Source organism: Sceloporus occidentalis, unplaced genomic scaffold (genome assembly GCF_023333645.1).
Source record: "Sceloporus occidentalis isolate IW3139 unplaced genomic scaffold, rSceOcc1.0.p SCAF_4, whole genome shotgun sequence".
In the NCBI taxonomy this organism is placed as follows: Eukaryota; Metazoa; Chordata; class Lepidosauria; order Squamata; family Phrynosomatidae; genus Sceloporus; species Sceloporus occidentalis.
In genome coordinates, this window is record NW_028316984.1 from 71,791,095 (window position 1) to 71,807,003 (window position 15,909).

A 15,909-nucleotide genomic window follows, 5' to 3' on the forward strand; every position below is an offset into this window, starting at 1 on the left:
TACACTGCTGAAATAATCCTCACTTGCCCCTGGCTGAACATATGAGATTTTGCTCATTCTAGGGTAAATGCAAGTTTTTTCAGGCAAAATCCACAGTTGTGAGAGTGGCAAGGATTAAAAAGAAAAAAAAATCCTGCAGTAAAGGGTTAATAAGCTATAGAGAGAAGTGAATACTTGGTGGCTGTAACCTGAAGGCATAAGTAATAAATCTCACTGAAAATAGCAGTATGTCAAGTTTGGAACCTAGATAACTGCCTTATACAGGGTCAAATTGCCTGTGTAGCCAGGGATACACAGTAAAGGTTCTCCAGATGCTTTTAGCCTATAAAATTCCCATCAACCCTAGTTATCACAGCCTATTGTGAAGGATTATGGGACTGCAACCCAAAAACATCTGGAAGGTCACACTAGTTCACCCCCTTGGGCTAGCTCAATACTATTCTCTTTGATGGACAGCAGCCCTATATGTTTTCAGGAACAGGTTTTTCATACAATCTGCTATTTGATCCTTTTAAGCAGACACACAAATGCTCCTCTGCCTCCCTGTGATCTATCACATACTCTAAAAGTGTGCCATTATGCTGATTGCTTATATTTATACTCTTCAGCCTTTTCCCATTGAAGCTATAGGAGTTTTTTTTTCTACTTGTAGAAATGGCTAAAATGGAAGGCAAATAGTATTCTACTCATCCTCGCTATAACAAAATCTGATTCCATTTAACTTTTGAGGGATTGTGCCAAATGAATTCCAAATGCTTTTTGGAAATCCTTACATTTCCAGACTTGTTCTTACTGCCCTAAGGACCTCAGACATAAAAAAGAAGTAGAGAAATGTGAGAGACCCTTAAAAGATGATGGATGACCATAGGCACTTATCCCAGTATGCTCCATGAGTCACCTATCTTGATTTTTCAAAGTCATGAGAAACTGGTCCCTTGGGTCAAATAGGACTTACTAGTGCTTAGTGATAGGAGTTTCCACACAAAGCAGTGAAAACCAGTGTCAACAGGATGGATTGCAGGTGACATATCTTATGTGCAAACAGGATTACCTCTTCAAGAATATTCTCCCTTCCATTTATTATCATAACAAGTTTATCCTTGGCATATGATTTCCACTGTTTTAAGAAACAAGATTCCATTGTTTTAAGAAATTAAAACAATCAACAGGTATTGTTATTGTTTTTGTGTGCCTTTAAGTTGTTTCTGACTTATGGTGACCATAAAGTGAATCTATCATGGGGATTTCTTGGCATGTTTCTTCTACCATTTTATTTTAAAAAGGAACACATGGTGAGGAAATGGGGCCAGTTCCACCCTTTGCCATTCCAGGAAGCCACCAGGGACCCAAATGTTTTCTATTCTTAATGAAGGATGAGGCAAATGAATGATGTTTAGACCCATATGAAATATCTCTCCTATAAAGAATCAGTGTTCAAAGTTGGAATCTGATATTTTGCTATCTGAGGCAAAGACAAGATGACATTCTCCCATGGTTCCATGTGAAGAAAACTGACTAGAATGGCATTTAAATGTTACTTGAACAGTGACAATGGAATAGGGATGTGAAAAATTCTAGTCTATACAACATCACATTACACTGTTAGAGTGCTATTAGTCCACTTTAACAGCTGTGGCTGCCTTCTGTGGAATTCTGGGGTTTGTAGTTTATTGAGGCCTAAGTTGAGATTTTTAAATGCCCCTCCCTAAACTGCAAATCACAGGATTCTGCAGGAGGCAGCCATAGCGGTTAAAGTGGAATAGTAGTGCTATAACAGTGCAGTGTGAATTTCTGCATTTCTCTGTGTCACAAACCAATACTGGAAAGCACGTATTCGGCTATACAAGCAAAAGAAGAAACAGATCTCCATGTAATCAGAAATATGTGTAATCCTTTCTAAATTCTAATTTATTATTGTTATTTACGTTTACTTGTAGTATAGCCCCTGAAGAAGGCCATTCAGTATAGGCCAAAATGAGTTGGGATTATAACGAAACAAAATCATCATAAACCTTTTTAAAATAATAAAATACAGTAATAAATAAGCACATGAGGACTTGTTCCTTCTTTTTCTTGTGCACATCTCTAAATCCCATCTGCTTTCCTGTCTGATTTTGTTATCAGGTTGCATAGAAAGACTTTATTTTTAATTTCTTTCCTGGAAATCTGCATTTATTCACACACATTTACTGCATTTATTCACACACTTTTGTTTTCAGGTTACACAGACTTTATTTTTAATTTCTTTCCTGGAAATCTGCATTTATTCACACACATTTACTGCATTTATTCACATGCTTTTTCTAAACCTTTTTTGTACATATATTTCCCATTGGCTAAAGTATGTTTGTGTGCATCCATGTTTTTAAAATGAAAAGACTCTTGCCAGTCTTGCAAATGTAGCGATTTGTGAGGCCAGATGTTATTCCATGAGTCTCAAGAGGTGCAAAATGCAGGGACGTAGCCAAGGTGGGGGTCCTTGGGGTCCAGACCCCCCCTCCATTAGAAAAATGAATGGTGCGTGCTGCTGCGCCGCCGCACCCAAGCCCCAATATAATGGTGGCACTTAGTCTGGACCCCCCTTCCTAAAATCCTGGCTACGTCCCTGCAAAATGGATAATTGTGGCCAGAATCTCCAAAACAGTCACCTCCTTCCTTCTCTACAAAGGAACAGCATTCTTCACCATGACAAGCAGGCACACATGGGGGCTAGGCTGTGTGTCACACATAGCCCTGCCCTCCAGTAGAGGAAAACAGCTGAAAATTTCAGAGGTACAGCCAAAAGGCTAATCTCTGTGGCCCTCCAGTATCTGCTGTCTGAGGTGGCCAATACACTCTGCACAATGGTAGCACAGGCCCTGGTTCAGAGACAGAATCCCAGTTGTGACTGGAGAAAAGTCAGGAAGGGTTTTATGCTTCATGAATGCCAACCACCATTGGAAACACTGGTCTAGAGGTGAACTTTTTCAAAGAGGATTGTTCTTACATTGTAATTCCAGTGTGCCTTTGTAGAGTATTTTTCGCAAAACAAATGGCTACTATTATGATGATTAATTCTGTACGTTTAGTTTTCCCCCACTGAAACATGAGCTTTTTCTTCTTGCAGAAATGGCTGACAGGAAAGCAAATACTGTGCCATACATTAGCACTCTGCATAGGTCTGATTATAAGGCCACACTTTAGGGACCATGTGCTGAGAACATTCGTCCCTTGACAGAAAAGAAAGCAAAGGTCTTTCTGTAATTCTTCATCATTAGATTGAGGGGGGAACAATTCAAATGCCACACCTAAGCAACTGTTCTAAAGCCGTTAAGCAAAGCAAAGCATGGGAAGAGAAAGGGTTTACTATATATACTCATGTATGTCTAGAAATATTAGTCAAAAAATTGACCAAAAAAACCGGTCAACATCCACTGGCCAATGTTGGTATTATACTTTAACTTCTATATAAAAAGGAACTGTCCCCTGGTAAAAGCAAGAGGGTAATCTGTCCTGGAAACTGCCACCCCTTCTATTCTCTCATCCATCCAGCCTTTAGTATGAGCACAGGCAGTTATGCTTGCTGAAATTTTGTAAGTTCTTTTGCATTGTCTTCCTTTGCTCTTGTAGAGAATTTACTGGGAGACAAATACACAAGACAAAATGAGTCCCCATTTCTTTGAAGAACAAAAAGTCTCTCTTTTCCAGATTGTCAGGGGAAAAGTCCCTCTTTTCAAGACTGGAAGAAAATAGTATCAAATACAGAAATAAACCTTGGGTTTCAAGATTACCACTCTCTTTTATAGGCTGAGAAAGAACAGAATCTCTGTTGCATTGAGGTCCTTATGATACAAAGCAAAAGATTTGGGGAGCTATGAAGATATTCCTATCCCAAAGGGCAAAGTCTACTAGGCGTATTCTTGAAAGAGCTCACTGAAAAGAACAAGGGCTAAGAAAAGCAGTGAGTAGTTCATTTTAATGAGGCCTGTAGTGTAGAACTTCTGGGTATACTGTACTCCATGTTAATTAATGAAAGGGGTGGGGGCCTTTTGAGATTTTCTGCCTCAGTCTTACTTTGGCCCTTTTCTATGAAGGAACATTTCCTCCCCTTTTCTAAAAAATAAAGAAAAGAAAAGAGGGGAGGATGGCAAAGCTTTTACAATAAACCACAAGTGTTAATTTTTCTTTTTCAGAAGAACTGCAGAATATAGGCAAACTCTTGACTGAAAATACTGTATAACACAGGGAAAGTTGATTTTTTTCCTCTTCTTCTCAAGGAAAATAAAAACAAGCTACTCAGTGACAACTATGCAAGACTGGAGACTTTCAAAATGATCTTTGACCCTTTAGCTTTTGGTCAGTTCATCCCCAAGCTGTTTTTCCTATTTGTACAGACATGAACAGCCAAGACACTACAATTTTATTGTGAGGCATTAGTACAAATCGAGGTGGGCCAAGCAAAACACAGCAAAAAATGCTGACAGAGCTTATGGGAAGAATTTAAGCTACAACCTTATGTACACTTGTTTGGGACTTGATTCAGCCAAACAAAGTGGAATTCACTTCAGAGCAAACATAGATATATGTATCTAGTTCCTATGCTTCTGCCTAGTACAACAGCAGAAATGCCTATGACTGAATTAAATTTTACATTTACCATATGATTATGGTCTCAAGACAGAACAGCTTGCCCAGAATTACATACATTAAAGTTTGATTTATTTCAGTTAGGGTTGCCATAAGTGAGGACCTCCAAACCGGGACAAATGTAGGACAAATGCAGGACAACATTTTCAAATGTAGGACACATTTTTTAAAAATGGAGGACATGCAAAAAAATTGAGGCTTTTTTAGAAATGTTAATATAAATCCATGTTTCTTAGGCATGATCAAAATGGAGGACGTTTTGACATTATTCGTAGACAGATCACGGAAATGTACTTCCCTTTCTGGCCACCCCCCTCTCCCCATTCCAAACAGCACATTTGAGCATTGAACATGGCTTTATTTTAACATTGCCTCTTGCATATTTCAGAGGCTTATTCCACAAACAAACCCTTTGGTCAAGGGACTTTGGTTTTTCTTCATTTTGACTTGTTTTGTCTGTATTCCTCCCCACTAAATAAAGGAGACATGAAATGGAGTTAATGGGTACAAGTTGTTCAACAAAAAAGTCTTGTGAGACTCTGTAGGCAAGAGGTACACCATGTTAAGAACTGCATTAAGCACACTTAGGCTGCTGCCACACTGCTTTCACTCTCATCACTCCATCCTATGGAATCCTGGGATTTGTAGTTTGTTGTGGTGCCAAGGCTGGGCTTTGAAATCTCAGGCATAAGAGAGGCAAAAGGCTTGGGCTGCATCTACACTGGAGAAATAATCTGGTTTGAGACCACATTAACTGTCTTGGCTGAATGCTATGGAATTCTGGGAATGGTGGTCTGTTCCAGCTCCACAGCAGAATGGCAGTTAACCCCTGGAAAGCTCTCTGACCAAGGTGACCAATGCCCTCACCCCAAAATGTAGGGCACCCAAGCAAAAATATGTAGGACATGGCCAAAAATAAAAGCTAAAAACACCCATGTAATTATAAATCCATGCTTCTTAGCCATGATCCAAATGGAGGACATTTTGAAATTTGACAGAAGAGGACATGTCCTGGAAAAGGAGGAGGATGTCTGGTCACCTTGTCTCTGGTCCAAAACACACTGCAGAAATAAAACAATGCTGGACTGAAATGCCCAGAGTTCCTCACCAAAGCTGCATCCACACTGAGGAAATAATCCAGTTCGAGAGTGACTTAACTGTCCTGGGTTAGTGCTGGGGAATGCTGGGAACTGTAGTACATTGTGGCCCCAGAGCTATCTCTGACAGGGAGTCCCATAACCCTCCAAACGTAGTTGAACTGCAGTGCCCAGAATGCCTCCCCAGGTGCATCCACACTGAGGAAATGGTCCAGTTTGAGACTGCTCAGTGCTGGGGAATCCTGGGAATTGTAGTCTATTGTGGCCTCAGAGCCATGACTGACAGAGAAGTCTCAATGTCTCCCAAACACTCGCATTCCCAGGATTCCCTAGCACTGAGTTAAAGCAGTCTCAAAGTGGGTTATTCCTGCAGTGTGTGTGAGAGATATAAAAGCTAGGGACTGGATTCATTTGAAGGATCTCTGTGTCCAAAACACACTGCTTGGACTGCCAGGGCTCAGTGCTATGGAATCCTGGGAATTGTAGTTTATTGTGGCACCAGAGCTCTCTGACAGAGAAGGCCAAATGCCTCACAGACCCCAGAACTCCAGAGCATTGAGCTTTGGCAGTTAAAGGGGTCTCAAAGTGCGGGGGGGGGGGGGGGAGAGAAAAGCCAGGGAGTGTGAATGAGCTCTGAGAGGAGGAGGAGGAGGAGGAGGAGGAGGAGGGAGGGAGCCAAGGGAAGTGACCAGGACCACCAGAGGAGCCCCTGCTTTTCCTCATCATCGCAGCCTTCTCACTGCTGGCAAGAGGCTCTGCCCCCAGCCAGGCAACGCCTCCTCTGTGAATCATTCAGTCTCCTTTTGTCAAAAGAGCTCTGGTGCCACAAGAAACTACAATTCCCAGAATCCCATAGCACTGAGCCATGGATGTTTAAGGGGGGGGGGGTCAAACTATTTCTGCAGCCTTTTGCTATCCCAAAGCCCTTCCTATTTACAAGCAAGGCAAAATCTCTTCCTTCCAAGCCATTGAAAACCAACCCAAGGGGAGGGCTGATTGCTTCTTTCCCATTGGTCAGCTTCGGGAGAAATTTGCATATTACAAGTAAAGGTGTTTAGGGCCTCAAAAACGACCCTGTGATAAAGAATTACAATACTGAGTGGTAGACATTTAAAAGATGAGGCATTTAGACTCCCAGGGAAACAGGAACGATTTATGGCCTTTTTTTTTCCTCACTGTAACCTGAAAGTAATGCCTTTTGCAGGGTATATATACTGTACCAAGTGGGCTGGCAATAGCTCTGAGTAGCCGATGTCTTTAAGACCTGCTCTCTAGGCTAAGCCAGGCAGGGAGGCGGGGAGGGTGGCACACAGCCATGGGGAGGGCTGGAGCTGCCTCCAGGGCCTTGCTGGGGGGGGAGGTCCCGGGGGAGGGGCTAAACCGGGGTGGGACCGTGTGGCCCCGCCCCAAACCGGGAAAGTCCCGCCCCCAGGCGGGATATGGCAAGCCTAATTTCAGTGGAATTTATTTCTAGTTAAGGAAGTTTAGGATTTTGGTCATAAAGTCATAGGGTTGTGAAGATGCCTGATGGATAATGCAATAGTACTAGCTGTGTAGAGCTTAAGTTGCAAGACCTACATTTTTAAAAAACTGCCTCTTCCTTCCTGACCACTTTCTACAGTGTCGACTTTTCTTTCCTCTCTTATATGAGCAAGGAGTTTGATAGCCTTCCTTAATTCTTGCCTTATTAAAGCATTTTGCTTGAATTCCAGGCTGAAACATTTCCAGATTATCTTCTATCCATGAAAGATTATTATTTTTTATAAAATTAACCCACCTTTTAATAGCATCTGACTGAAAGATGATTGCCATAGCAGTATTTCTTGAAAACTGGGATTAAATTGAATTATCTAACTGAAACTGTGTAAAGCTAGAGTTGAACTAACTAGTCTAGCAAGAACAATTCTTGGATTTGATCTGTGTATGCATACACATGGCATGAGTATAAATGCATCTAACTCATTAGCAATGGGCTGTGCTGAACCAAGGAGAGAAATAATGAAAATAACAGCATGCAGAGAAAGTGTGACTAATATAAAACATTTCTTGAATAATAATCCATAGTTTATGGAATGAATCTACCTTGTTATAATAATCTCCTACACAGATCACAAGGGAAAAAATAAATATTTGTCTGATTTCTTTTCAGAGTCAATAGAGTGCTTTCTAAATGTACATTTTAAAAAGTGTATACCACTGAGCCCAAAGCTGAGTTGATGTCAGGGATGGTTTCAAACATATGTTATTACTTTTTCTCTTCGTTTTTCATGCATGTGTGAAAACAGAGGCAACTTGCTTGAGGGCTGAACACGGATTAAGGAGCCTTGGATTCACATCCCTGCTCTCCATGAAGCTCATGGATGACCTTTAAAAAGTCACTCTTGCTGCCTTAATGACTCCACAGCCTAACCACATATGTTTCATTTAGAGCTCTTTAGAGAAAGAGTTAGCATTTCAGTGTGCAAATAAATGTGTAGATGTTATCTTTTATCCCTTCACACTGCTTGTATCAGAGCATCCTTAACTGTTACTGTGCTGGAACTTTCCCCTGGAACATAACAGGAATTGTTCCAATCGAACTAGAGTAGGCATAATATGAGACCACTTGTCCTCTCTCTTGTTGCTGTATCATATCATCAGTTTTTAACCCGGTGGATGTGTGCAGTTGTAAGGAATGTTGGCCAGAATTGTTGGTAAATAGTGATGACAGGCCTTTGCATTACTTTTGTAACTCCACTAAAATCCAGTCAGTAATCTGTGTGCCTCCCTGGAGACAATTACTATCGTTCCGCTACCTTCCCAGTTAGCACTTCCAGAGATCTAAACCTGAAGACTCTTTTCTGATTACAGACTTTACTGGCAAAGATATAGCACAAGCATTTTGGTTTTATCTCCCCAAAGACTCACAGCCCTTTGAGGTCTGCTGCCTCCAACGCATAAGCTGTCCTTTGCTTTACTGTGTGGAACTGCTACTATACTCTTCTCCCAACAGATCTCCTTAGCTTCTGCCTTCACAAATTTTTGCTTTGCTGTCCTGCTCACTGCTATTCTGATCTTTTAGCCCCCAGTTGGAGTCTTTAGTGTCTTTCTCCAGGCTGAGCTGCCTTCTTCCTTAGGCTCTGCTCTGTCTTGCTCTCCTGATTGATGCCAACTGCCAATGGCTCTTACAATGCAAATTCTTAATCTTTCTATGATTTCTGGTGAGGAACTTTATAACTAATCATATATTATCATTTGACAATCTTACACTCCATCTGCCTATACAGGGTAAATGAATAAAGACAGAGTGTTCTCTCATGGACCTATCACCATCTGTTCTTATTGTACTGTCCTGTATAAAAGCAATGGGCACAACTACAAATGGCACATAGCCCCCTTCTCTTATTAAAATTTGATAAAATTGATAAACATAAAAGGGTACACTCAGTGAATAAAATCATCTAATATATTACAACAATAAAATCCGCATCATGACAATATTTATTTTAGGCAACTAGGGCAGTTCCAAAAGATTTGTCTTCCTTATCACAAGAATTTGTTATAATATCTGACGAGACTTTGAGATGGGACTGAGGTGGTCTCACAGTTTGCAAGGTTGATTCACATATTCTATAAATGGAAGGCATTTTCAACAAAGTATCATGATTTACTGGTCCTTTATATATTTTCATATTATCTGACATTTTCTCTAAAAAGCATAGATCCCATATCTCTTCCATCAGGTCTCAAAGGAAATATTTCCAGTTTTCCAACAACTAGTGATTTCCATTCAAGCAACAGTAAGGAAGAAAGCAATCAAATTTTTATGTTTGAAATGTCTATTTTCTTCAGAAGATAAAAGTTGATGACATTTTTCAACATTTTGTCTATAATTATTGCAATTTGTTATAGCCTGTCTCTTAATAACTGTTATCTCTTTGGACACAGCCAAGTATAGGCCACATACATAATGTAATTTTCAGGGATCTGCTGCATGTGAACTGAAACGGTAGCATTTTTACCTAATCTACATTAATAGTTTACAATCCAAAAAACTTCATAAAATAAGAACAAAAACCAAAATTTTAATTATTGATCTACAACATGTGGGAAACTTTCCTTTTCATGTCTTGCTGATTCCCTATGAAGCAGAAAACCAATTGTCCAATGAAATTTGAATACCTGTGTTCTGAATTAGGACTGCATTTAATCGCTGGCCTAGAAGTGACAAGAACTGAATGGAGGTATGTGAACAAGTCAGAATAGGTGGAACACAAGATTGTGATACTTTTCTCCCCATCACTGAACCAAGCAAACTTGCAGAGGATGGAAGTTCCATCCCTTGCAACTGGCTCAAGAATATGAAAGGCAGCTGCAGAAAGGAAAAAAGTTCTCTGTCCTTCCTCTGTTGGCTAGTAAAATTTTGTACAGGCTACTAATTTTTGTGGACTTATTTGCAAGGCCAGTCTGGAGGAATTAAGGACAAACCAAAACTGGTCCAGTTGATTTTGTCCAGAGATCAAGAATCTATATGCAGAAAATAAAGTAAATGGAGTGAGCCAGCATGGTGTAGTGGTTTGATAAGTTTGATTAGGATTCTGGGAGAGCAGGGTTCAAATCTGTGCTCAGTCATAGAAACCCTTGGGGTGACCTTGGGCAAGTCATCTTTTCTCACCTTCAGATCAAGTCACTGGCAAAATCTTTCTGAATAAATCTTGCAAAGAAAGCTCTGTGATAGGATCACTTTAGAGTTGCCATAAGTTGGAAATGACTTGAAGGCACGCAAACAACAAAAGTAAATGGAAATTATACACTTACAATATTAAAAGTGAATCAAATTAGAATATGTGGCTCACCATCCAGAATTGCCCATTGCCCATCTATTTCTGTATGCTTCAGGTATGAATCTTCAATGGTTGGGTCATAGTCTGGCACAAATATCTTCTGGAAAAACTGAATGGTGAGGGCACTCTTTCCCACACCTCCGTCCCCAACCACTACCAGCTTGTATGTAGGGAGGTTTTCACTTGGAACAGCACTTGTAGCCATGGTGCTAACAATTCAGACCTGGGAAGGAAAGAGAAAACTTATCAGATCATACATTGGGTACAGAAAATGTTACATCAATATAAAATGAAAGAAACAAAAAACCAGGATAGCAGAGATAGTATGGCATTTTAAATTATGTTCTATGAGCTGCCTATTCTTGCTATTATTTTGAAATTTGTTTTCAAATTTGCTTTTTTCATTTACTGTAATGTATTTTATTCTGCTATGATTAGTTTGGGGCCTAAATATCCTAAAGGCACCAGATCCTGTCTGATCTTGGAAGCGAGATGGGCTCAGCCTTGATTAGTACTTAGATGGGAGACTGTCAACGAATAGCAGGTACTCTAGGGTATATTTCAGAGAAAGGAACTGCAAAAACCACCTTTGAGAATTCCTTGCCTAAGAAAATCCTATGAAATTCATGGGGAACCATAAGTCAACAGGTGACTTGAAAGTGGATACCCATACATTATTTAGTTTCAGCAAGTCCTTTATATAGTACTCTGGCACATGTAAGAATATGTAAGCATGGGTTGGAAAGGGGTTGTTTAGAAATATAACCAAGTTCCCTTTACAAAATACCACAGAGTCCACACTGACTTATACAAGGTAACCAAGGAAAGGCCTTTTTTTAATGGCTAAGGCCTGTTACAGACTGCCAAAATAAAGCTGCTTCGGGTCTCTTTGGAGGTATGCTGTTAATGATGCATGCATCCTAAGAATCCGGAAGCTACACCAAAGCTGCACTCCAGTGCTTAAGAATGGAGTGTGGCTTTGGCGCGACCTCCAGACTCTTAGGACTCATGCATCATTTAAATAGCATATCTCCAAAGAGACCCGAAGCAGCTTTATTTTGGCAGTCTGTAACAGGCCTAAATTTTGTAGCCACACAGGGCAGGAGATTTATGAAGATGAAGAGGAAAAGGATAAATTCCTTCCCATCTGATACCCCAAGATACAATTATGGTTCTAGTTAAAGAGCGTAGTCCAGATCTCACAGAGTCCAATCTCCAATCCTGATGCAAACTGTCATGATGGACAGCCAGTTCAGCATCTTGATCATTGCTCAGCCAGTTGTTCAGTTTCTGCTTCCAAGGTGACTGGATGTAAAGGGAGAAGCTTCTTTCTCCCTGGTGAAGAGTCTCAATCCTTCTTTGCTGAGGTGGAGAGAAGAACTGCTGACTTCCCATTTTTCTTCCTGGTGAGTGGTGAGGAAAGACTCTCAGTCCTTCACTGAGGCAGGTAGGGACACAGCCAGTGTGTGCATAGGGATTTTACAGAGAACACATGCTCTATACTGGAGACTGGTATGGAAGGGGAAATCACCAATGTCACCCTTGCCATAGAAGTTTCATGACAGCTGATTTTGAAGAATGGTTCAAAATCATCCTTCAGAATCAGCTGCTAGGAATGGCTGGGGAACAGCTTGGGTTCTCTGGGTGGCATTCTCCTGTACAGTAACACACATTTCCCCCCTTTTCTGTTCCGTTCTGTTCCTGTTCCTGTAAGTGCCGTGCAATATGTTTACTAGTCCCAGTTAGCAATCTCACAGCATGTTGTTGACTAATAAGTACTTCTGGATCATTTTTAACCCCAGCCTCAGATACTTCACATTGCAATAATCCAACTGAGAAGTTACTAGCTCACTAAATCACTGAAGCAAGGCTGTTCTCTCTTAGTTAAGGTCATAGCTAGTACCTCAGTCTAAACTACTAAGAAAAAAACTGTACCATCAAGGCTGCTTGATCAAGAAAGATCAGTGAGGATTCTCAAACTATGATCAGGTCCTTTGTGCCCCCCAGAATAGCTTAAATAGTACTCATTTGGGCAGGGATGACCACTAGTAACAGAGCGATAGCAAACATTTGAACTTCCAGATGCCGGGGAACCATTAGTCAGACTAATTTGAGTTCATGGGAACTGGAGTTCGGTATTATCCAAGAGGCTCAAACTTGTCCTGCCCTAAACTAAAACTACCTCTGTCTTGTCTGAACTGAGCTTTACTGCACTGATCAGCATTTCATTGCATAGTTTTAGCACTCCCACAACAGTGTCGAAGTATGTTCAAAGACAGGATCTGTCTGGCTCTCTCTACATAGAAGTCTACCCTGATTCAAGCCTGTTAAGAGGTGCTGGTGGTGTTGGTGGCTATGGGCAGAAGACAAATGTGCCAATTTTGTTTTCCTTGGTTCTAGTTAGCAAGGAAGCCAGAAATTTTAAAATGGCATATGAATCTCAGAATCAAAAAGTCTTTTCTTACCAAAGGGGAAAAATATCTGTAAAATAAGGAGTCTATGTCCAGAAAGTCTCCTTAACTGAAAAGCTGCACATGACAATGATTTACAGTAGCCATGGTAATGTGGGTGACGTTGAAATTGCTTAATCCTGTTATGAAACTCACAGGAAACACACACACAACTCACACAACAGCTGCTGGGGTTATTTTGGTGCTTCTGTGGGAGCTTTCTTCCAGCTAGCCTATTCACACTGTTGCTCCTATTAAGCAACAGTTACGAGATCCAAGCCTGCCCCTATTTCTTTTACCTATGGGTATCTCTTTCTAGGGTGTCTTTCACAATGCAGTCATAACACTTTGATACCCTTTTAACTGCCATGGCTGCATCCTATGGAGTCTTGGGATCTGTAGTTGATGAGGCACTAGAACTCTCTGATTGAATTTTTTTTGTTCTAAGAAATTGCAAATTCCAGGATGCCAAAGGACGGAGCTATGGCAGTTAAAGGGGTATTAAAATGCTATAACTGACAAATTAGAAAGAGACTCTAGACATTAACAGTAAAATCCTAGCTGAGTTCACTTGGAATTAAGTAATAATGACAATTATTTAGTAATGATGAAGTATTTTCAGGATCAAACCTGAGACAACATGTCCGAGGCTACAAACGATGCCAGTTTTCCCCATTCTGATGTCCTTCAGATGTTTTGTACTGCTCCTGCTTTAATTTGTGACCACTATCCATGCCAGATGGGGTATTTGGGAGTTGTAGTCTAAATCAGGGTTGGGATGAATCACATTGGGGAGACCATGCACTGCATTCCCATAAGAAAATAGCAATGTCAAGGCCAGTGGCATCACTGGGGTGAGTGGGTGGGCAGCACCAGGTGACACCCCTAGAAGAGGGTGGTGACACCATGTCAGCCCCTGCCCCCAGCAGGGACTTCTTTGGCTCACATATGCCCCTTGGGCTGTGCAGGTGCCGCTCTGGGCCTTGGGGGGGGGGTCTCTGGCCTGGGTGGGCAGCCATTTCCATGGCCTGTGTGGTGCTTCCCCTGCCCAGCTGGTCATTTTTCCCACCTGCGTGGCTGTTTCTCCAGCCTCAGAAGTCCCACCAGAAGTACTGCCCCCCAGTAGTCCCATCCTCCCACACCAGGTGATGCCTGGTGCTAGATCCCCACTGGGCAAGGCTACAGTATACACGTCTTTTCTTGGGAGCTGGATAAACAAGCCTCTGTTTCCTGAAATGCTCCCTGTCTCAGCTCAATTAGACAGTTGGTGAGGATGACAAGTAGCCAATGGAGACCTTCTATGGCAAGGGTAACATTAGTGATTAGTCATACAAATAGCTTTGTCAAACCACCGAAGTAACTCATAGAATCATAGAGTTGGAAAAGACCACAAGAGCCATCCAGTCCAACACTCTGCCATGCAGGAACACAGAATCAAAGCAACCCTGAGAGATGGCCATTTAGCCTCTTTTTAAAAACCTTCAAAGAAGGAGACTCCACCACCCTGTGAGGCAGCATATTCCACTGTTGAACAACTCTCACTGTCAGGATGTTCTTCCTAATGTTGAGGTGGAATCTCTTTTCCTGTATCTTGAATCCATTGCTCTGTGTCCTAGTCTCACATGAGTGAGTTAAGCTGGAAAATGAAAAGAAAAAGCCCATTTTAAAAAAATCCAGAGCTTTCTATGTAATCTAACTGGAACAATGCAGTCTTGGCATGTGATCCTTATTTCAAGAAACAGTTTCACATGTCATGGATCTGTTCCATCTGTTCCTTGAAATAAGGAACAGTAGCAGTGCTAAAGCTAGGGATGGACAGGGCTAGAGAAATGCAGAAGGAAGATACTCAAGAAATATCGTATATACTTGAGTATAAGTCGACATTATCAAGTTGAGGTCAGGTTTTGGGGCCAAAATCAGGGATTTTGAGATGACCCGTGGATAAGTCGAGGGTAAAATTTGGGTCTCTGTACCCTTCCTCCCCACTGCAGCCTGGCTGTCCCTTTGGGAGACAGCCAAGCTAGGGAGGACACTTCAGGGGTGAGCACTCGCTCTTCCTCCTCCTCTACAGCTCAGCTGTCACTGTGAGAGACACCCAGATTGGGGAACATGAAGGGAGGCAAGCCTTTCCCACCTAAGCCTTTCCTCAGCCCAGATATGCTCCTGCCTTCATAGGATACCCAGACTGGGGAAAAGGACAGAGGCAAGCCTCCCCCCACCAAGCCTTTCCCCAATCTGGCTGTCCCTTTGGGAGACAGCCAGGCTGTAGAAGAGGCTCCGGGGCCCAGCCTACTACTGCATTGATCCATGTATACATTGAAACATGTTTTTTTTTTTGGTCAAAGTTTTAACAATATTTTTCAACGTATACACGAGTATATATGGTACCTATAATGGGAGTGCACAGACCAAATTAATAATGTGTGCTCTTTAAAAGTGCTCAAAAGATTTTTTTTAAAAAAATGTTCAGTAAATGGCTCAATAGCTCCCACTGCAGAAATTTCTCTCAAGTTTGATTCTAAGGAGCCCCCTAAAGAAGGCCCTCAGAAGACACAAAGGCTGTAATGTGTTGGACTTTTGTGCCTGTTAAACAATAATTCCCTGAGCATTCTGAGATGTGTCTCTTGTTTCTTCAGTAGATTCCAGTGGATGCTCCCCAGTTTTTGCTTCTTTTCCTTTTCAATAGTGCTAGACTGAGGAGATAACTCCTCAGTTTTCCCTCATTTGTCCAAGTCTAGACAGAAAAGACTCAGGAGACAGCAGGGAAAAAAAACATCATACAGGTTAGTAACATGGAGGGGGAGGGAGATGCAAAGTGGCCTCTCACGTCCAGTCTCACCACTTCTTGGCATACTAAGGATGGAACACACTTGTTTTCTGCTGCCCCAGAGATCAGGGCACATAGCAATGGAT

At 41.5% G+C, this 15,909-nt stretch overlaps 1 protein-coding gene across 5 annotated transcripts in view; it reads right to left on the reverse strand.

The window, feature by feature from the left end:
- LOC149313990 (ras-related protein M-Ras) overlaps positions 1-15,909 on the reverse strand; it is a 56,458-nt gene that overhangs the window by 13,263 nt on the left and 27,286 nt on the right. For all 5 annotated transcript variants that reach the window (XM_089520314.1, XM_089520315.1, XM_089520316.1 and 2 more), the window contains exon 2: positions 10,559-10,769. In XM_089520314.1, the coding sequence (XP_089376440.1) occupies positions 10,559-10,751 (193 nt within the window). In that variant the 5' untranslated portion in view covers positions 10,752-10,769. The remainder of the gene's footprint in view (positions 1-10,558; positions 10,770-15,909) is intronic.